The sequence below is a fragment of the Lepus europaeus genome, unplaced genomic scaffold (assembly GCF_033115175.1).
Source record: "Lepus europaeus isolate LE1 unplaced genomic scaffold, mLepTim1.pri SCAFFOLD_505, whole genome shotgun sequence".
NCBI classification, from domain to species: domain Eukaryota; kingdom Metazoa; phylum Chordata; class Mammalia; order Lagomorpha; family Leporidae; genus Lepus; species Lepus europaeus.
Window position 1 is genome coordinate 23,418 of NW_026909381.1, and position 22,883 is coordinate 46,300.

General features: G+C 56.8%; 1 protein-coding gene across 1 annotated transcript in view; it reads right to left on the reverse strand.

Annotated features, from left to right (window-relative positions):
• LOC133755487 (adhesion G protein-coupled receptor E1-like) overlaps positions 1-22,883 on the reverse strand; it is a gene marked incomplete at its 3' end in the record, with an annotated part of 50,963 nt that overhangs the window by 20,960 nt on the left and 7,120 nt on the right. Inside the window, 5 exon segments of the mRNA XM_062185599.1 lie at positions 6,377-6,526; positions 7,624-7,770; positions 13,709-13,828; positions 13,918-14,073; positions 14,482-14,628. Coding sequence (XP_062041583.1) covers positions 6,377-6,526; positions 7,624-7,770; positions 13,709-13,828; positions 13,918-14,073; positions 14,482-14,628 — 720 coding nt within the window.

Here is a 22,883-nt window from a genome sequence, read left to right on the forward strand (position 1 = left end):
CTGCGGCCCCTCTGTCTCACCACTGACCGCAGTCGGCGGCTTCCCCGGCTCCAGCCTCACCTTCTAGAACACGTGTTCACCACGCACAGAGCAGCCGTGTAGAGGCACATCCACGACCCTGTCGGCCTTCTGAGAAGTCTGCCCTCCACTCAGGAGAAACCTGGGCCCTTCGATAGCTGGACAAGGCCCTGGGAATGTGGCCCTAGCCAAGATCACCTACCTTGTCACTTGCTTCTAATCCTCTCCTGATGTGTGGTAGATGCCTTAACTACTAGTGGCTCACAAAGGCAAACTGTGGCCTCTTTAGCTTGCACACTCTCCTCCAGACAATCACAGGATTAGTAACAGTAACACAAAGGCAGGGACGGCGCCATGGCTCACGTGGCTAATCCTCCACCAGCCTTGCCAGCATCCCATATGGCTGCTGGGTTCTAGTCCTGGTTGCTCCTCTTCCAGTCCAGCTCTCTGCTGTGGACCCGGAGGGCAGTGAAGGATGGCCCATGTGCTTGGGCGCCTGCACCCATGTGGGAAATCAGGAGGAGGCACCTGGCTCCTGGCTTCAGTTTGGCGCAGCACTTGCCATAGAGGCCTTTTGGGGGGTGAACCAACGGAAGGAAGACCTTTCTCTCTGTCTCTCTCTCTCTCTCTCTCTCTCTCTCTCACTATCTATCTCTATCTGTCAAAAAAAAAAAAGTAACACAAAGGGAAGGTCAAGAGCATCGCCGTTCCAGGTTCAAAGCCTGGCTCTGACACTCATGGCTATGCTCCTGACGGGATGGACTTAATCGCACACTCTCCCCACAATTCACATGCTGATTCCTGACCCCTCATAGATGGTATTCATGGGTGGTATTCACTGCTACGTTCCTAGTACTGAGAACGGTGCCTGGAATGGCGTAGACGCCCCATCCTTGGAGGAGGGCACGAATTAATAAGTGATCATTGGCTTCAGCTCTGCAGAAAAGCTCTCCGACACATCCGAGACCCTTCCCAACCCCTCTCCACTGTCTGCAAATAGATCGGGACTTGAGTGCCCCCAAGTGCACCACCCACCTTCACACGCCTCTCTCAGACCCCGGAAACTCTTGCGTCCACTTCTGGATTCAAACCCCAGGTTGCAGGCACAGGAGTAGCTGCCGAGAGCATTGAAGCAAGTGGCGTGCTCCGGGCAAGCTCGAGGACCGGCACATTCATCCACGTCTGGCAGATGCAAGAGAAAACCCAACCCACACGGAGGGAAAGGGAGAATCAGGGCTGGAGACTGCAACCAGGATGTTCACCCTGTGAGACCGGGAAACACTGCCCAACACCCACGCTTCCCTTCGTCTGGAGTGCACAGCTGGGCATGTGTGTGTGTGTGCATGTGCACAGCATGGCAGGGGAGGGGTGTTCCCCAGCCTCCCCTGCACTAAGGCTCGGTCATGAGAAACTCTGCTCAATGCTGGTGAGCAGAAAGATGGCCAATACTTTGAACACGTGATTCTCAGAGACTGCAGAACCACTCATGGTCATCCGCGGTTCCTGCAGGCACACACTGGCAGGTGGACCGTGGGAAGAGGCGGAGTACAATCCTCCCTCCCCTGAATCCAGCCAGCCCTGTGACTGCCAGGAAACAGGACAGCTGGTCTAAGCCTGGTCCTCAAGAACCCTGTTTTCAGGGCCGGTGCTGTGGCGCAGCGGGTTAATGCCCTGGCCTGAAGCGCCCGCATCCCATATGGGCGCCACTTCAAGATCTGGCTGCTCCACTTCTGATCCAGCTCCCTGCCATGGCTGGGAAAGCAGTGGAAGATGGCCCAAGTCCTTGGGCCCTTACATCCACGTTGAGACCTGGAAGAAGCTCCTGGCTCCTGGCTTCGGACCGGCACTCCGGCCATTGTAGCCAACTGGGGAGTGAACCAGTGGATGGAAGACCTCTCTCTCTCTCTCTCTCTCTCTTCCTCTCCTCTGTGTAATCTGACTTTCAAATCAATTAATAAATCTTTTTTTAAAAAAGTGAATTGGAGCACATGGCCTTATGGGCTGGCCTTGTCCCATAGCTGTGATGGGGACACCACAACGGCTCCTTGGGTCCCCTGGAGTCCTAGTAACATATCGTCAAGGCCCCTCTAAGTTTCCCCTCTATTGTACTGCTTCTAAAAATAGCAGAATAACAATTAACAGACAGTTTTTTACTTAAGAAGCATCAGTTCCCCAAAAGTTAGAGAACATAACAGGGCCTCTGCATGCCTTTGGTACACACTGGGAAGACGGCCTCCAGTGATGCCGTACTTCCTGCGAGTGCGGGGGGATCTCCCAGCGAGAGAGGGGGCTATGTCCCTGCCTTTGACACCCACAGGCCCTGGGGCTGCTCCCAGTAGAATGCTAGAGAAGTCGCCTTCCCAGATTTCTTTTTTTTTTCTTTTTTTTTTTTTTCTTTTTTGACAGAGTGGAAAGTGAGAGAGAGAGAGAGAAAGATCTTCCTTTTTGCCGTTGGTTCACCCTCCAATGGCCACCGCGTGGCGCGCTAAGGCCGGCGCATCGCACTGATCCAAAGCCAGAAGCCAGGTGCTTCCCCTGGTCTCCCATGTGGGTGCAGGTGCCAAAGCACTTAGGCCATCCTCCACTGCACTCCCGGGCCATAGCAGAGAACTGGCCTGGAAGAGGGGCAACCGGGACAAAATCCGGCGCCCTGACAGGGACTAGAACCCAGCTTGCCGGTGACACAGGCAGAGGATTAGCCAATTGAGCCGCGGCACCGACCACCTTCCCAGATTTCTAAGCCCAGATGATTAAAAAAAAAAAAAATCAGGTCCTGACTTCTTCCCCTTGGAGGTCGGTCGCCATGTTGTGAGGAACCCCAAGCAGCCATGAGGAAGCCTGAGGCGATCAGCAGAGCTCACCACCAGCGGCCAGTACCAACTACGGCCATGCTAGCTAGGTTCCTTTGGACCTCCCAACCACACTAGAGACCCAGGTGACACCCCACTACACGGAAGAGCCCTGGGATCAACCCCTAGAACCATGAGCTACTGCAGCGGTCATTGTCAGAAGCCACCTGCGTTTCCGGACGGTTTGGTGCCCACTGAGAAGCCCTCGGCTGGGCTGTGGAAGTCACCTGTGCACTGCAAAGCCTTGGTGTCCACGGGGGCCCGACCGCTGGCGGAGAAGAACCCAGGCAGGCAGGAGCAGTTGTACCCCCCAGGGGTGTTGACGCAGACCGAGTTGGCACCACAGAGAGAGGAGTTCTTGGAACACTCATCCACATCTAAGCAGAAAGCAGGTCCACGTCACAGGCTTGGAGGACGCTGAACTGCGGCCCCTCTGTCTCACCACTGACCGCAGTCGGCGGCTTCCCCGGCTCCAGCCTCACCTTCTAGAACACGTGTTCACCACGCACAGAGCAGCCGTGTAGAGGCACATCCACGACCCTGTCGGCCTTCTGAGAAGTCTGCCCTCCACTCAGGAGAAACCTGGGCCCTTCGATAGCTGGACAAGGCCCTGGGAATGTGGCCCTAGCCAAGCTCACCTACCTTGTCACTTGCTCCTAATCCTCTCCTGATGTGTGGTAGATGCCTTAACTACTAGTGGCTCACAAAGGCAAACTGTGGCCTCTTTAGCTTGCACACTCTCCTCCAGACAATCACAGGATTAGTAACAGTAACACAAAGGCAGGGACGGCGCCATGGCTCACGTGGCTAATCCTCCACCAGCAGTGCCGGCATCCCATATGAGCACCGGGTTCTAGTCCTGGTTGCTCCTCTTCCAGTCCAGCTCTCTGCTGTGGACCCGGAGGGCAGTGAAGGATGGCCCATGTGCTTGGGCGCCTGCACCCATGTGGGAAATCAGGAGGAGGCACCTGGCTCCTGGCTTCAGTTTGGCGCAGCACTTGCCATAGAGGCCTTTTGGGGGGTGAACCAACTGAAGGAAGACCTTTCTCTCTGTCTCTCTCTCTCTCTCTCTCTCTCTCTCACTATCTATCTCTATCTGTCAAAAAAAAAAAAGTAACACAAAGGGAAGGTCAAGAGCATCGCCGTTCCAGGTTCAAAGCCTGGCTCTGACACTCATGGCTATGCTCCTGACGGGATGGACTTAATCGCACACTCTCCCCACAATTCACATGCTGATTCCTGACCCCTCATAGATGGTATTCATGGGTGGTATTCACTGCTACGTTCCTAGTACTGAGAACGGTGCCTGGAATGGCGTAGACGCCCCATCCTTGGAGGAGGGCACGAATTAATAAGTGATCATTGGCTTCAGCTCTGCAGAAAAGCTCTCCGACACATCCGAGACCCTTCCCAACCCCTCTCCACTGTCTGCAAATAGATCGGGACTTGAGTGCCCCCAAGTGCACCACCCACCTTCACACGCCTCTCTCAGACCCCGGAAACTCTTGCGTCCACTTCTGGATTCAAACCCCAGGTTGCAGGCACAGGAGTAGCTGCCGAGAGCATTGAAGCAAGTGGCGTGCTCCGGGCAAGCTCGAGGACCGGCACATTCATCCACGTCTGGCAGATGCAAGAGAAAACCCAACCCACACGGAGGGAAAGGGAGAATCAGGGCTGGAGACTGCAACCAGGATGTTCACCCTGTGAGACCGGGAAACACTGCCCAACACCCACGCTTCCCTTCGTCTGGAGTGCACAGCTGGGCATGTGTGTGTGTGTGCATGTGCACAGCATGGCAGGGGAGGGGTGTTCCCCAGCCTCCCCTGCACTAAGGCTCGGTCATGAGAAACTCTGCTCAATGCTGGTGAGCAGAAAGATGGCCAATACTTTGAACACGTGATTCTCAGAGACTGCAGAACCACTCATGGTCATCCGCGGTTCCTGCAGGCACACACTGGCAGGTGGACCGTGGGAAGAGGCGGAGTACAATCCTCCCTCCCCTGAATCCAGCCAGCCCTGTGACTGCCAGGAAACAGGACAGCTGGTCTAAGCCTGGTCCTCAAGAACCCTGTTTTCAGGGCCGGTGCTGTGGCGCAGTAGGTTAATGCCCTGGCCTGAAGCGCCCGCATCCCATATGGGCGCCACTTCAAGATCTGGCTGCTCCACTTCTGATCCAGCTCCCTGCCATGGCTGGGAAAGCAGTGGAAGATGGCCCAAGTCCTTGGGCCCTTACATCCACGTTGAGACCTGGAAGAAGCTCCTGGCTCCTGGCTTCGGACCGGCACTCCGGCCATTGTAGCCAACTGGGGAGTGAACCAGTGGATGGAAGACCTCTCTCTCTCTCTCTCTCTCTTCCTCTCCTCTGTGTAATCTGACTTTCAAATCAATTAATAAATCTTTTTTTAAAAAAGTGAATTGGAGCACATGGCCTTATGGGCTGGCCTTGTCCCATAGCTGTGATGGGGACACCACAACGGCTCCTTGGGTCCCCTGGAGTCCTAGTAACATATCGTCAAGGCCCCTCTAAGTTTCCCCTCTATTGTACTGCTTCTAAAAATAGCAGAATAACAATTAACAGTTTTTTACTTAAGAAGCATCAGTTCCCCAAAAGTTAGAGAACATAACAGGGCCTCTGCGTGCCTTTGGTAGACACTGGGAAGACGGCCTCCAGTGATGCCGTACTTCCTGCGAGTGCGGGGGGATCTCCCAGCGAGAGAGGGGGCTATGTCCCTGCCTTTGACACCCACAGGCCCTGGGGCTGCTCCCAGTAGAATGCTAGAGAAGTCGCCTTCCCAGATTTCTTTTTTTTTTTCTTTTTTTTTTTTCTTTTTTGACAGACAGAGTGGAAAGTGAGAGAGAGAGAGAGAAAGATCTTCCTTTTTGCCGTTGGTTCACCCTCCAATGGCCACCGCTGTGGCACGCTAAGGCCGGCGCATTGCACTGATCCAAAGCCAGAAGCCAGGTGCTTCCCCTGGTCTCCCATGTGGGTGCAGGTGCCAAAGCACTTAGGCCATCCTCCACTGCACTCCCGGGCCATAGCAGAGAACTGGCCTGGAAGAGAGGCAACCGGGACAAAATCCGGTGCCCTGACAGGGACTAGAACCCGGTGTGCCAGCGCCACAGGCAGAGGATTAGCCAATTGAGCCGCGGCACCGACCACCTTCCCAGATTTCTAAGCCCAGATGATTAAAAAAAAAAATCAGGTCCTGACTTCTTCCCCTTGGAGGTCGGTCGCCATGTTGTGAGGAACCCCAAGCAGCCATGAGGAAGCCTGAGGCGATCAGCAGAGCTCACCACCAGCGGCCAGTACCAACTACGGCCATGCTAGCTAGGTTTCTTTGGACCTCCCAACCACACTAGAGACCCAGGTGACACCCCACTACACGGAAGAGCCCTGGGATCAACCCCTAGAACCATGAGCTGCTGCAGCGGTCATTGTCAGAAGCCACCTGCGTTTCCGGACGGTTTGGTGCCCACTGAGAAGCCCTCGGCTGGGCTGTGGAAGTCACCTGTGCACTGCAAAGCCTTGGTGTCCGCGGGGGCCCGACCGCTGGCGGAGAAGAACCCAGGCAGGCAGGAGCAGTTGTACCCCCCAGGGGTGTTGACGCAGACCGAGTTGGCACCACAGAGAGAGGAGTTCTTGGAACACTCATCCACATCTAAGCAGAAAGCAGGTCCACGTCACAGGCTTGGAGGACGCTGAACTGCGGCCCCTCTGTCTCACCACTGACCGCAGTCGGCGGCTTCCCCGGCTCCAGCCTCACCTTCTAGAACACGTGTTCACCACGCACAGAGCAGCCGTGTAGAGGCACATCCACGACCCTGTCGGCCTTCTGAGAAGTCTGCCCCTCCACTCAGAGGAAACCTGGGCCCTTCGATAGCTGGACAAGGCCCTGGGAATGTGGCCCTAGCCAAGATCACCTACCTTGTCACTTGCTTCTAATCCTCTCCTGATGTGTGGTCAAGATGCCTTAACTACTAGTGGCTCACAAAGGCAAACTGTGGCCTCTTTAGCTTGCACACTCTCCTCCAGAGAATCACAGGATTAGTAACAGTAACACAAAGGCGGGAACGGTGAATGGCTCACTTGGCTAATCCTCCACCAGCAGTGCCGGCATCCCATATGGGCACCGGGTTCTAGTCCTGGTTGCTCCTATTCCAGTCTAGCTCTCTGCTGTGGACCCGGAGGGCAGTGAATTATGGCCCATGTGCTTGGGCGCCTGCACCCATGTGGGAAATCAGGAGGAGGCACCTGGCTCCTGGCTTCAGTTCGGTGCAGAACTGGCCGTAGAGGCCATTTGGGGGGTGAACCAACGGAAGGAAGACCTTTCTCTCTGTCTCTCTCTCTCTCTCTCTCTCACTATCTATCTCTATCTGTCCAAAAAAAAAAAAAGTAACACAAAGGGAAGGTCAAGAGCATCGCCGTTCCAGGTTCAAAGCCTGGCTCTGACACTCATGGCTATGCTCCTGACGGGATGGACTTAATCGCACACTCTCCCCACAATTCACATGCTGAAGCCCTGACCCCTCATAGATGGTATTCATGGGTGGTATTCACTGCTACGTTCCTAGTACTGAGAACGGTGCCTGGAATGGCGTAGACGCCCCATCCTTGGAGGAGGGCACGAATTAATAAGTGATCATTGGCTTCAGCTCTGCAGAAAAGGTCTCCAACCCATCCAAGACCCCTCCCAACCCCTCACCACTGTCTTTGCAAATAGATCAGGACTTGAGTGCCCCCAAGTGCACCACCCACCTTCACACGCCTCTCTCAGACCCCGGAAACTCTTGCGTCCACTTCTGGATTCAAACCCCGGGTTGCAGGCACAGGAGTAGCTGCCGAGAGCATTGAAGCAAGTGGCGTGCTCCGGGCAAGCTCGAGGACCGGCACATTCATCCACGTCTGGCAGATGCAAGAGAAAACCCAACCCACACGGAGGGAAAGGGAGAATCAGGGCTGGAGACTGCAACCAGGATGTTCACCCTGTGAGACCGGGAAACACTGCCCAACACCCACGCTTCCCTTCGTCTGGAGTGCACAGCTGGGCATGTGTGTGTGTGCATGTGCACAGCATGGCAGGGGAGGGGTGTTCCCCAGCCTCCCCTGCACTCAGGCTCGGTCATGAGAAACTCTGCTCAATGCTGGTGAGCAGAAAGATGGCCAATACTTTGAACACATGATTCTCAGAGACTGCAGAACCACTCATGGTCATCCGCGGTTCCTGCAGGCACACACTGGCAGGTGGACCGTGGGAAGAGGCGGAGTACAATCCTCCCTCCCCTGAATCCAGCCAGCCCTGTGACTGCCAGGAAACAGGACAGCTGGTCTAAGCCTGGTCCTCAAGAACCCTGTTTTCAGGGCCGGTGCTGTGGCGCAGCGGGTTAATGCCCTGGCCTGAAGCGCCCGCATCCCATATGGGCGCCACTTCAAGATCTGGCTGCTCCACTTCTGATCCAGCTCCCTGCCATGGCTGGGAAAGCAGTGGAAGATGGCCCAAGTCCTTGGGCCCTTACATCCACGTTGAGACCTGGAAGAAGCTCCTGGCTCCTGGCTTCGGACCGGCACTCCGGCCATTGTAGCCAACTGGGGAGTGAACCAGTGGATGGAAGACCTCTCTCTCTCTCTCTCTCTCTCTCTCTCTCTCTCTCTCTCTCTCTCTCTTCCTCTCCTCTGTGTAATCTGACTTTCAAATCAATTAATAAATCTTTTTTAAAAAAGTGAATTGGAGCACATGGCCTTATGGGCTGGCCTTGTCCCATAGCCAAGATGGGGACACCACAACGGCTCCTTGGGTCCCCTGGAGTCCTAGTAACATATCGTCAAGGCCCCTCTAAGTTTCCCCTCTATTGTACTGATTCTAAAAACATCACAATAACAATTAACAGACAGTTTTTTACTTAAGAAGCATGAGTTTCCCCAGGAAGTTAGAGAACATAACGGGGCCTCTGCGTGCCTTTGGTAGACACTGGGAAGACGGCCTCCAGTGATGCCCCACTTCCTGCGAGTGCGGGGGGATCTCCCAGCGAGAGAGGGGGCTATGTCCCTGCCTTTGACACCCACAGGCCCTGGGCTGCTCCCAGTAGAATGCTAGAGAAGTCGCCTTCCAGATTTCTTTTTTTTTCTTTTTTTTTCTTTTTTTTTTTTCTTTTTTGACAGAGTGGACAGTGAGAGAGAGAGAGAGAGAGAGAGAAAGATCTTCCTTTTTGCCGTTGGTTCACCCTCGAATGCCACCGCGTGGCGCGCTAAGGCCGGCGCATTTTGCACTGATCCAAAGCCAGAAGCAGGTGCTTCCCTGGTCTCCCATGTGGGTGCAGGTGCCAAAGCACTTAGGCCATCCTCCACTGCACTCCCGGGCCATAGCAGAGAACTGGCCTGGAAGAGGGGCAACCGGGACAAAATCCGGCGCCCTGACAGGGACTAGAACCCAGCTTGCCGGTGACACAGCAGAGGATTAGCCAATTGAGCCGCGGCACCGACCACCTTCCAGATTTCTAAGCCCAGATGATTAAAAAAAAAAAAATCAGGTCCTGACTTCTTCCTCTTGGAGGTCGGTCGCCATGTTGTGAGGAACCCCAAGCAGCCATGAGGAAGCCTGAGGCGATCAGCAGAGCTCACCGCCAGCGGCCAGCACCAACTGCGGCCATGCTAGCTAGGTTCCTTTGCACCTCCCAACCACACTAGAGACCCAGATGGCACCCCACTACACGGAAGAGCCCTGGATCAACCCCTAGAACCATGAGCTACTGCAGCGGTCATTGTCAGAAGCCACCTGCGTTCCGGACGGTTTGGTGCCCACTGAGAAGCCCTCGGCTGGGCTGTGGAAGTCACCTGTGCACTGCAAAGCCTTGGTGTCCGCGGGGGCCCGACCGCTGGCGGAGAAGAACCCAGGCAGGCAGGAGCAGTTGTACCCCCCAGGGGTGTTGACGCAGACTGAGTTGGCACCACAGAGAGAGGAGTTCTTGGAACACTCATCCACGTCTAAGCAGAAAGCAGGTCCACGTCACAGGCTTGGAGGACGCTGAACTGCGGCCCCTCTGTCTCACCACTGACCGCAGTCGGCGGCTTCCCCGGCTCCAGCCTCACCTTCTAGAACACGTGTTCACCATGCACAGAGCAGCCGTGTAGAGGCACATCCACGACCCTGTCAGCCTTCTGAGAAGTCTGCCCTCCACTCAGGAGAAACCTGGGCCCTTCGATAGCTGGACAAGGCCCTGGGAATCTGCCCTAGCCAAGCTCACCTACCTTGTCACTTGCTTCTAATCCTCTCCTGATGTGTGGTAGATGCCTTAACTACTAGTGGCTCACAAAGGCAAACTGTGGCCTCTTTAGCTGCACACTCTCCTCCAGAGAATCACAGGATTAGTAACAGTAACACAAAGGCAGGGACGGCGCCATGGCTCACGTGGCTAATCCTCCACCAGCCTTGCCAGCATCCCATATGGCTGCTGGGTTCTAGTCCTGGTTGCTCCTCTTCCAGTCCAGCTCTCTGCTGTGGACCCGGAGGGCAGTGAAGGATGGCCCATGTGCTTGGGCGCCTGCACCCATGTGGGAAATCAGGAGGAGGCACCTGGCTCCAGTTCGGCACAGCACTTGCCGTAGAGACCATTTGGGGGGTGAACCAAGGGAAGGAAGACCTTTCTCTCTCTCTCTCTCTCTCTCTCTCTCTCTCTCTCTCTCTCACTATCTATCTCTATCTGTCAAAAAAAAGTAACACAGGCCGGCGCCGTGGCTCAACAGGCTAATCCTCCGCCTTGCGGCGCCGGCACACCGGGTTCTAGTCCGGTCGGGGCACCGATCCTATCCCGGTTGCCCCTCTTCCAGGCCAGCTCTCTGCTGTGGCCAGGGAGTGCAGTGGAGGATGGCAAGTGCTTGGGCCCTGCACCCCATGGGAGACCAGGAGAAGCACCTGGCTCCTGCCATCAGATCAGCACGGTGCGCCGGCCGCAGCGCGCTACTGCGGCGGCCATTAGAGGGTGAACCAACGGTAAAGGAAGACCTTTCTCTCTGTCTCTCTCTCTCACTGTCCACTCTGCCTGTCAAAAATAAAATAAAAAAAAAAGTAACACAAAGAGAAGGTCAAGAGCATCGCCGTTCCAGGTTCAAAGCCTGGCTCTGACACTCATGGCTATGCTCCTGACGGGATGGACTTAATCGCACACTCTCCCCACAATTCACATGCTGAAGCCCTGACCCCTCACAGATGGTATTCATGGGTGGTATTCATTGCTACGTTCCTAGTACTGAGAACGGTGCCTGGAATGGCGTAGACGCCCCATCCTTGGAGGAGTGCACGAATTAATAAGTGATCATTGGCTTCAGCTCTGCAGAAAATGTCTCCAACTCATCTGAGACCCCTCCCAAAATCCTCACCACCGTCTTTGCAAATAGATCGGGACTTGAGTGCCCCCAAGTGCACCACCCACCTTCACACGCCTCTCTCAGACCCCGGAAACTCTTGCGTCCACTTCTGGATTCAAACCCCAGGTTGCAGGCACAGGAGTAGCTGCCGAGAGCATTGAAGCAAGTGGCGTGCTCCGGGCAAGCTCGAGGACTGGCACATTCATCCACGTCTGACGGATGCAAGAGAAAACCCAACCCACAGCGAGGGAAAGGAAGAATCAGGACTGGAGACTGCAACCAGGACGTTCACCCTGTGAGACCAGGACACACTGCCCAACACCCACGCTTCCCTTCGTCTGGAGTGCACAGCTCATCGTGTGTGTGTGTGTGCAGGCGCACAGCATGGCAGGGGAGGGGTGTTCCCCAGCCTCCCCTGCACTCAGGCTCGGTCATGAGAAACTCTGCTCAATGCTGGCTGAGCAGAAAGATGGCCAATACTTTGAACACATGATTCTCAGAGACTGCAGAACCACTCATGGTCATCCGCGGTTCCTGCAGGCACACACTGGCAGGTGGACCGTGGGAAGAGGCGGAGTACAATCCTCCCTCCCCTGAATCCAGCCAGCCCTGTGACTTGCCAGGCAATAGGGCACCGGTTCCAAACCTGGACCTCAGAACTCTGTTTTCCTCTGCACTTTATCTTGGTCCTCTTGCCTCTGCCATGGGCACAAACCCCAGGATAACAGACCAATGGAGGGAGGGGGGATAGAGGGAGGGAGGGAGAGAGGGAGGGGGGATAGAGGGAGGGAGGGAGAAGGGGACATTGCACCAAAAGGCTGACTTGAGACAAGATTGAATGATTACAGATAAAGGAACTCAGAAGAGATTAGAAGAACTGACCCAAATAGCCGAACCTAAGTTGCCAAACTCTTCGATCAAGAGCTACATAAACGAGGAGCCAGCCCTGTGGTGTAGTGGGCAAGGCTGTTGCCTGCAGGGCCAAGATCCCACATGGACGCTGGTTCAAGTCCCAGCTGCTCCACTTCTGATCTAGCTCACTGCTATGGGTTGGGGAATTAGTAGAAGATGGCTCAAGTCCTTGGGCCCCTGCACCTGTGTAGGAGACCCGGAACAATCTCCTGGCTCCTGCCTTCAAATCGGTGCAGCTCTGGCTATTGCCACCAACTGGGGAGTGAACCAACAGATGGAAAACTTCTCTCTCTCTCTCTCTCTCTCTCTCTCTCTCTCTCTGCCTCTCCTCTCTGTAACTCTTTCAAATAAATAAATCTTTTTTTTAAAAAAAAAAAAGAGCTACATAAACAGTTGTTGCTTTAGCCATTAACTTGCAGGGCTCTTTGTCACTCAGCAAGAGTTATCTGACACTGGCCAGTGCCACGGCTCACTAGGCTAATCCTCCGCCTGCGGCGCCGGCACACTGGTTTCTAGTGCCAGCTGAGGCACCGGATTCGGTCCCGGTTGCCCCTCTTCCAGGCCAGCTCTCTGTTATGGCCCGGGAGTGCAGTGGAGGATGGCCCAGGTCCTTGGGGCCTGCACCCCATGGGAGACCAGGAGAAGCACCTGGCTCCTGGCTTCGGATCAGCGCGGTGCGCCGGCTGCAGTGCGCCAGCCGTGGCGGCCATTGGAGGGTGAACCAACGGCAAAAGGAAGACCTTTCTCTCTGTCTCTCTCTCTCTCTCTCACTGTCCACTCTGCCTGTCAAAAAAATAAATAAATAAAAAATTAAAAAGTAAAAAAAAAAAAAGAGTTAGCTGACACTGACACAAACGGGTTAGAGAAAAAGCAGAGATGGCTTCAAACATCACTTCAACTAAGCCACGGGGAGGTTCTGGGGGTGTGGCCCGGCTGCTCCTTGCTCGGCAGTCACTCTCCCTGAACAAGAGCTGCCCTAGCACAGCAAGACAGAGCTCTCCCCTCTTGATGAAGGCATTCGGGTCGCAGTGTGGAGAGAGCTGGAGAAAGGTGGGGGAGTGAGGAGCTGCCGCAGTAGGGAAGCTTGAGCCAAGATGTAGGGGCCGAGAGGGTCCAGGGTGCCCTTCGCAGGTGCAGGACGCACAGGTGGTGGTTGAGTTAATTCGGAGGCCGAGGGAGAACGAAGGACGCCTCTCGGACCAGAAGTCCAATTCCTTTTAGGGAGGAGGAGTTGTGGAGCCGAGACCTGAGCGCTCCCTGAGGGAGGTCTCCTTGGCTCAACCCTTCTGACCTTTGCGGCTGCATCCTTCTTGGCTGTGAGGGCTGCTCTGTGCGTTGCTCTTCTGGCCTCGACTTACGAGATGTCACCAGCAGCACACACACAGCCACAGCCCCATCCCCAGTTGTGACCATAAAAACTGTCTCAGACATTGCCGACGTCCCCTAAGGATGCTATGTTTCCAGAAGTGACTTCCGAGCCCCATAGTCCCGCCCCCGTCATGTGCTCCTCTAATGGGCGGATGCTGGTTAGCCAGGGACGCCCACCATGGAGAGAGCTGGCCCTCTATACCTTTGCAGGTGGAGTTGTTAGAGACAAAGCCAGCGCGGCAGCTGCAGCTGTAGCTCCCCTCGGAGTTGGTACAGACGGAGTGCTCGGGGCAGACTCTGCGGTTGAGGCACTCGTTGATGTCTGAAAGGCCAGGCAGACAAGAGATGGGGCATCTACACTTGCCAACACGCGGATGCGACCCACCAGAGACCCCTGCCTGGGAGCATTACCCGTGCAATGGAAATGGCCTGGCTTTCCATGGATCCAGCCGTCACCAAGGGGTGAAAAGAACCCCGGAAGACAGCTACACTTGTATCTTCCACGCAGATTTTCACAAACCGAGTGAGGACCACATGGCGAGGGGCTTTGAGAACATTCGTCAATATCTGGACAGAGAGAAAGATGGTTACAAAGGCACTTCATCCTGGAAGCTGAAACAATACCTCCCTCCCATCCCACGTGACATGGGCACTTCTTCCGTGGAGGGGTGATGTCCAAGTCCCCTCCCCTTGAGCCTGAGCACGTGACACTAGGTCATCAAGACGCCAACACCGAGCCTCAACACCACACACTTCCGCTCCTTTCTCGGAACTTGTCACCAGACTTGAGGAAGCCCAACCACTCCTGCTTTTTGATAGGCAAGGAGGAATCATTTCCACCAAGAGACTCAGAGACAGAGAGAAGCTTGGACGTTTGAGGGTTGGAAAGGAAGTACCTGTATGCGCCCCAGCCAGCCAGCATCCTTCCGAGTTTCTTACCAAAGGCTGGAGGGTTTTGAGTGCCTGTGTACTCACCGTGGCATTGCACTCCTGGGTCTGTGAAGTGAGGCTGTCCGTTGCTGGACCGGAAGCCTTGTTTGCAAGCACAATAGTAGCTCCCGATGGTGTTGGTGCAGGTTGAAAATGTGGGGCAGATGGTGGAATCCGCACACTCGTTCACATCTAGGGAGGTTTGTGAACGAGAGTTAGAGCACGAGAGAGTGAGGCTGCGAGGGAACTCAGCGTGGAAGGCAGGGGTGGCTGTGAAGCTGGGTTCCCAACAAGCTAGGCTGAAGTCTTAATCCCCAGGACCTGTGAATGTAATTTTTTTAATTTGGAACTAAAGCCTTGTACGTTAAGATGAAGTAGTTCTGGGGCAGGGTGGGCCTCCAATCCAGGATGGCTGGATGAGACCACGACACAGGGGCAGGAACAGGGAAAGGCGAGGGACACGGGGGACAGATCCGAGGGATGCGCCTACAAGCCAAGGATTATCAGAAGCCAACAGTCACAAGCCAGTTTCTTACCCTCCAGCTCTTACTCCAAGAAGGGTCCCACCAACACCTTAATCTCAGATCGGTGACCTCCGAGACCATGAGAGAAGAGATTTCCTAGTTTGCAGCCACCGAGCTCCTGGTGGTGTGCCATAGGAATTTTTAAGAAATTGGCACAGCAACCAATGGCACTTCAGCAAGCACCTTTGTGGTGGAATGAAAAGGCCATGCCAAGGTGGCCACTGGCAAGCGAGCGTCAGTTACTCAGGAATGGCTTTGAAATCCACCTGGCAACGGAGCCTGCCTGGCAACAGGCTGTGATTGGATGGATTTGAAACTGCCTGGCAACAGGCTGTGATTGGTTGGGGCATAGATCGCCCCTTGGCCAGATTGGCTGGTCTTGGCTACATAAGATGTGGTTCCAACTGTAATAAACGAGTCTGCGGGCTGCTCGCCTCAAGCCTGCTTTCACCCGACTCCCTCCCGGGGTCTGTGTGTTGACTCCGCGCCTCTTGCCCCCACCACGCTGCTCCTCTCAGAAACAAATCCACTGCAACATTGTTGAGAAATCAATGGCAACACACCTTGAAGACCCAAGACCCTTGGTCCTCCATGTGCGATCCATACATGGAGAGGCAAGTGTGCACCTGCACGAGCATCCCCCTGCAAGCCCAGATGCAGGAGCTCAGGCCCCAGTCCCAGATCAACAGCGTCAGGACCTGCGTCTGGACAAGATCTGCAGTTGGCTCAAGTTTGTGCCCAGGAAAATTTGAGGAGCACTGATCTGCACGTTCCCTACTCACAGTGTGGTCCACGGACCAGCAGCACCCACCTCCCCTTGGATCCCAGCAGACCTTGGAAAATTGATCCCCGATCCAGCAGGTCTGGAGAAGGGGACTTAAATGCTCATCTTTTTTTTTTTTTATTTGACAGGTAGAGTTATAGACAGTGAGACAGAGAGAAAGGTCTTCCTTCCATTGGTTCACTCCCTAAATGGCCGCTACGGCCAGTGCTGTGCCGATCCGAAGCCAGGAGCCAGGTGCTTCCCCTGGTCTCCCATGTGGGTGCAGGGCCCAAGCACTTGGGCCATCCTCCACTGCACTCCCGGGCCACAGCAGAGAGCTGGACTGGAAAAGGAGCAACCGGGACTAGAACTGGCGCCCATATGGGATGCCGGTGCCACAGGCGGAGGATTAACCAAGTGAGCCACGGCACTGGCCCCGAAATGCTCATCTCTAACAGCACAATAAGGCTGCTGGTGCTGGCCCGGGGATCACAGCAAGGCAGATCTGAGTTCAGGTCCCAGCAGTGAAGCTCGAAGCACAGAACAGCGCTGTCCCCCCCGGGCTCGTTCTTCCCCCTCCCTGGAGCGACCCAACCGCCCACGGAAGACTGCGTTGCTAGCTTCTCTAGCAGCGAGGGGTGGAGACGTGCCTGAGTCCTTGCCAAAGGAGACGAACAGAAGGCACGTGTTCTTGTGTTCTCTACCTCCTCGTTCCCCCCCCTCACCTGGGCTGGTGCGTGGGCAGAGTGGGCTCACTGTCCTCACCCGTGGGGGTAAGGCTCACGCCCAGCGTGGCAGAGGCACCCGAGTGGGACTGTGCTACCATCCTCAAGTCGGCGATGGGGGTGGAGAGGATAATGCAATTTCTACCTTACCTAACTCACTGTTTCTTGGTTTCCATGGAAACAGCCAATACTCCATCTTAGCCAATCCAGCCCTGGGGTGAGTGATTTCTTCCCCTGTGCCTCGGTTTACCTGTTTAACCCTCACCTCCCAGCAATCCCCAGAACCTGTTGATTCTCCTTCCTGGGGATCATTCCCTCCGTCCCCCTGGCTGTGCCAGGTCCACTGCCTCCCCTTCACATCCCTTATTCCCGGCAATCCCTTCTCCACGCAGCGTTCATCTCTGAATGCAGTTTGACCACTGGTGCCGCGGCTCACTAGGCTAATCCTCTGCCTGCGGCACCGGTTCTCTGGGTTCTAGTCCCAGTTGGGGTGCCAGATTCTGTCCCGGTTGCCCCTCTTCCAGTCCAGCTCTCTGCTGTGGCCCGAGAGTGCCATGGAGGATGGCCCAAGTGCTTAGGCCCCGCACTCACATGAGGGACCAGGAGGAAGCACCTGGCTCCTGGCTTCGGATTGGCGCAGTGTGCCGGCCTTAGTGGCCATTTTGGGGGGTGAACCAACGGAAGGAAGACCTTTCTCTCTGTCTCTCTCTCACTCACTGTCTAACTCTGGCTGTCAAAAAAAGAAATAAATTTTTAAAATTGCAGTTTGACCCCACACCCCACCCCTTGCCTCTTCCACTGCCTGTTACACTGTGGGTTGAAATCCAGAATACTTGACACGAGCACAGCGCCCCAGCAAGAGGACCAACCACAGCACGCAGCGTTGTCTGCTGCCGGTCTCCCTCTGTTCCCCATTTCAAGCCTTCCTACTGCACGCCCTTTGCACATGCTGTTCCCATTTTTTCTGCTCAGCCTTGTTAGCTTCTACCCATTCCCTCGGTCTCATTTTAATGTCACCTCCTCCAAGAAGCCTTCTCTGATTCCCCCATAACTCCCTGAGCTCCTCCTTCATGACACTTGTAATAATTGCATCTATGATCAGCCACCACGCCTGCCACTCCACGAGGACATTTCATTCCTGTGCTGTGCAGATAACGGTGACCATGCCCAATCCCAAGAACCCAGGAACGTTAGCCTCCCTGGCAAGGGGACCTTAAAGCCGCAGATGGAAGGGACAGCCTAGCCAGTCACACCAGCACGGACAGTCCAGGCCGGGCTGTGACCCATGCAAATGAGGAAATTGGTAAGCGAGAGACAAAACCGGCAGAGGCAGAGGCCGACGATGAGGCGCCAGGGACCTGACAGCAACTGCCATCCTGGAAGACAGAGGAAGAACCCACGAGCCGAGGAACGCAGCCGACCCTGGACACCAGAGATAACGGATTCTCCACTGCTCCCCCAGAAGGGACACATGCATCAGGCGGGACCATTCTGGACTTCCCACCTGCGGAACTGTGGGCTACTAGGAGTCTGTTGTTTTGACCCACAAGTTTGTGGTTTTCTATGACAGCAGTCACAGGAAACAAACCAATTCCCTCTCTACAGATGTGCAAATGGAGGCTCAGAGGGGCTCGTGCTGTGGCACAGCAGGATAAGTCATTGCCTACAACGCCAGCATCCCATGTCTAAGCACTGGTTCGAGTCCCGGCTGCTCAGCTTCCCATCCAGCTCCCTGCTAATGCACCTGGGAAGGCACCAGATGATGGCCCAAGTCCTTGGACCCCTGCCAACAATTTGGGAGAGCCGTAGGGGGTTCTGGGCTCCTGGCTGTTGCAGCCATTTGTGGAGTGAACCAGAGATCTCTTTGTCTCTCCCTCTCTCTCATTCTGCCCCTCAGATAAACAAGTCTTTTTGAAAAAGAAAAGCTTCAGAACCAGACCTTTTGGAAGTGAAAGTGCTAAGGCTGGCATTGTGACACGGCAGGTAAAATGGACACCAGCATCTCACATGGGCACCCATTCAAGTCCCGGCTCCTCCACTTCCAACCCAACTCCCTGCTAATGCACCTGGGAAAGCAGTGGAGACTGACCCAGGTGTTTGGGCCCCTGCACCCACGTGGGAGACCTGGATGAAGCTCCCGGCTTCAGCCTGGCCCAGTACTGGCCATTACAGCCATCTGCGGTGAGAACCAATGGGTAGAGGATCTCTGTGTCTCTCCCTCCCTCTCTCTGTAACTTTGACTTAAAGCAAATAAATCTTTAAAAAAAAAATCCAAAGATCTAGAGGAAAGGAGGTGGCTCTGGTCAGAAATGGAACAAATTTCCAAGCGATTTCAGCTCTTGCCGTTGGTTTTCTGAGCACTCCCAGAGGCCGGGGCTGTGCCTCGGTCCTGCTTACTGCTGTACGGATCGGTCCCTGTCGCATCTGTCACCATGGAACGTGTGGCATGGAGGAGCCGCTCTGCCTTGGAGGGGGAGGGGCAGAACGGAGAGAGGCAGGAGGAAGACAGGCGAGCAGCAGATAAGGAATTGCTACAGGGAGTCAGATGTCCAGCAGAGATAAAGAAGAAAGCAAAGGAAGGGGGTGGGGGAGTTAGGGAGTGGGAGGAGGTGCAAAGTTCAACAAGGAAGTTGCCAAAGATGGCAGAGGCCTGCAGGAGGCAACAGGAAGCCACTGATGTCCAGGAAAGGAAGTGCAAAGGCCCTGGGGCAGAACCACACCTGGTGACGCCACAGAATAGCAGGAGGTGGGGGAGGGAGTGGGGGAGAAGAGCAAAGGGAATGGGAGGGAGTGAGGCAAGCGGGCCACCCAGGCAGTTCATGCAGAACCTTCCAGAGCACAGTAGGACTCTTGAGTTTTGATTAGAAAGAGCTACGGGCTGTGGAGGGGCGCAGGGTGACCAAGGCTCTCACAGGACCCTCCTGGTGCTGGCTGGAAGATGAGCGGCGCGTGCAAAGAAGCAGAAGCGTGGAAGAGGTGGCGGTCCTCGTCCAGCTGACCCTGGGGACATCACGGCCCTTGTCCAGCTGACCCCGGGGAGAGTCACGGCCCTCGTCCAGCTGACCCCGGGGAGAGTCATGGCCCTCGTCCAGCTGACCCCGGGGAGAGTCACGGCCCTTGTCCAGCTGACCCTGGGGACATCACGGCCCTTGTCCAGCTGACCCCGGGGAGAGTCACGGCCCTCATCCTGCTGACCCCGGGGAGAGTCACGGCCCTCTTCCAGCTGACCCCGGGGAGAGTCACGGCCCTCGTCCTATGACCTTGGGGACAGTCGCGGTCCTCGTCCTATGACCTTGGGGACAGTCGCGGTCCTCGTCCAGCTGACCCCGGGGAGAGTCACGGCTCTCGTCCAGCTGGCCCCGGGGACAGCCGCGGCCCTTGTCCTATGACCTTGGGGACAGTCGCGGTCCTCGTCCAGCTGACCCCGGGGAGAGTCACGGCTCTCGTCCAGCTGACCCCGGGGAGAGTCACGGCCCTCGTCCTATGACCCTGGGGAGTCACGGCCCTCGTCCTATGACCTTGGGGACAGTCGCGGTCCTCGTCCAGCTGACCCCGGGGAGTCACGGCTCTCGTCCAGCTGATCCCGGGGAGAGTCACGGCCCTCGTCCTATGACCCTGGGGAGTCACGGCCCTCGTCCTATGACCTTGGGGACAGTCGCGGTCCTCGTCCAGCTGACCCCGGGGAGTCACGGCCCTCGTCCTATGACCCCGGGGAGAGTCACGGCCCTCGTCCTATGACCTTGGGGACAGTCGCGGTCCTCGTCCAGCTGACCCCGGGGAGTCGCGGTCCTCATCCTATGACCTTGGGGACAGTCGCGGTCCTCGTCCAGCTGACCCCGGGGAGTCGCGGTCCTCATCCTATGACCTTGGGGACAGTCGCGGTCCTCGTCCAGCTGACCCCGGGGAGTCACGGCCCTCGTCCTATGACCTTGGGGACAGTCGCGGTCCTCGTCCAGCTGACCCCGGGGAGTCACGGCCCTCGTCATATGACCTTGGGGACAGTCACGGCTCTCGTCATATGACCTTGGGGACAGTCGCGGTCCTCGTCCTGCTGACCCCGGGGAGTCACGGCCCTCGTCCTGCTGACCCCGGGGAGTCACGGCCCTCGTCCAGCTGACCCCGGGGAGAGTCACGGCCCTCGTCCTATGACCTTGGGGACAGTCGCGGTCCTCGTCCAGCTGACCCCGGGGGGAGTCACGGCCCTCGTCCTATGACCTTGGGGACAGTCATGGCCCTCATCCTGCTGACCCCGGGGGGAGTCACGGCCCTCATCCAGCTGACCCCGGGGAGTCACGGCCCTCGTCCTATGACCTTGGGGACAGTCGCGGTCCTCGTCCAGCTGACCCCGGGGAGAGTCACGGCTCTCGTCCAGCTGACCCCGGGGAGAGTCACGGCCCTCGTCCTATGACCTTGGGGACAGTCGCGGTCCTCGTCCAGCTGACCCCAGGGAGAGTCACGGCTCTCGTCCAGCTGGCCCCGGGGACAGCCGCGGCCCTTGTCCTATGACCTTGGGGACAGTCACGGCCCTCGTCCTATGACCTTGGGGACATTCGTGGCCCTCGTCCAGCTGACCCCGGGGAGGGTCACGGCCCTCGTCCAGCTGACCCCAGGGGGAGTCACGGCCCTCGTCCAGCTGACCCCGGGGAGAGTCATGGCCCTCGTCCAGCTGACCCTGGGGAGTCACAGCCCTCGTCTTATGACCTTGGGGACATTCGTGGTCCTCATCTAGCTGACCCCGGGGAGAGTCACGGCCCTCATCTAGCTGACCCCAGGGAGAGTCACGGCCCTCGTCCAGCTGACCCCGGGGAGAGTCACGGCCCTCGTCTAGCTGACCCCAGGGAGAGTCATGGCCCTCGTCTAGCTGACCCCGGGGCGGGTCACGGCCCTCATCCTGCTGACCCCGGGGAGAGTCATGGCCCTCGTCCAGCTGACTCTGGGGAGTCACAGCCCTCGTCCTATGACCTTGGGGACATTCGTGGTCCTCATCTAGCTGACCCCAGGGAGAGTCACGGCCTTCATCTAGCTGACCCCAGGGGGAGTCACAGCCCTCGTCTAGCTGACCCCAGGGAGAGTCATGGCCCTCGTCTAGCTGACCCCGGGGGGGGGTCACGGCCCTCATCCAGCTGACCCCGGGGAGAGTCACGGCCCTCGTCTAGCTGACCCCAGGGAGAGTCATGGCCCTCGTCTAGCTGACCCCGGGGCGGGTCACGGCCCTCATCCAGCTGACCACGGGGAGAGTCACAGCCCTCATCTAGCTGACCCCAGGGGGAGTCACGGCCCTCGTCTAGCTGACCCCGGGGAGAGTCATGGCCCTCGTCCTATGACCTTGGGGACAGTCGCGGCCCAGGCAGCAGCAGCGAGCAGGAGCGGATGCCAGGTTTGTCTTTAAGATTCATTTATTCATTTGAAAGACAAAGTATCGAGAGCGACACAGCGAGAGACTGATCTTTCCCCTGCTGCTTCACTCCCTAAATGACTGCAATGGTTGGGGAACAGCCAGGAGCCAGGAGCTCCACCCGGGTCTCCCACGTGGGTGCAGGGGCCCCAGCACTTGGGCTGTCTTCTGCTGTCTTCCCAGGTACATCAGCAGGGAGCTGGATGGGAAGTGGAGCAGCCGGAACTCAACCTAGCGCTCCAGTGTGGGACGCAGGGGTCATAGGCAGTGGCTGAACCAGCTGCACCCCAACACTGGCCCCATATTCCGGATTTACCCTGAAAGTGATGCTGACAAGGTTTCCAGGCCAAGTGCATACAGGGCGTGAAAGAAAGAGAAGCGAACAGCAACCCCCCACGAGGACAGCGACACGGGGAAGGGCTCTCTGAAGTGGCACCGGAAGGGGGCCCTGGTCCCTGCGCTCGCCCTCAGCCCCTGCACACCCCTGCTCCGCTCCCAGGCCCAGTGGCGTTTCCCACCCTGCGTTTGATTCTGCAGCAAGGCTTCCCCTCTCATGGGCACCATCTAAGCACCAGACCCCAAATGCACTTTCACCGAATGCCCACGGGCATGCCCCCAGGGAGGATCACCAAGCTCCATGATCACCCAGGACATGCCTGGTGTTGGCACGGCAGGTGCAGAGTCCCGGGAAACCCACCCAGTGCCCAGTCCTCACAACCATCCCATCAGGCAGATGACGAAACCCAGAGACCAGGGCACTGGTTCAAGGCCCAACTCCCTTCAGTCCTGAGACGCTGGCCAGGGTGCTGACCACAGTGGGAATGTGTGCATCAAGGAGAGCGGGGTCCCCTGGACACCCCCGCCCTGGTACGAGGGGAAGCACAGGAGTCACACACCGCACACACACCCTCCTCCCAGGCGGTGCCCCCTCCCCAACCTCTCCACCTGCCTTGCCCAGGCCCTGAGTCAGCGTCCCCTGAACAAGCCACGCTCCGGCGCTCCCTGCAGGATCCGGCCGAGGCTGAAGCCTCTCCCACTAC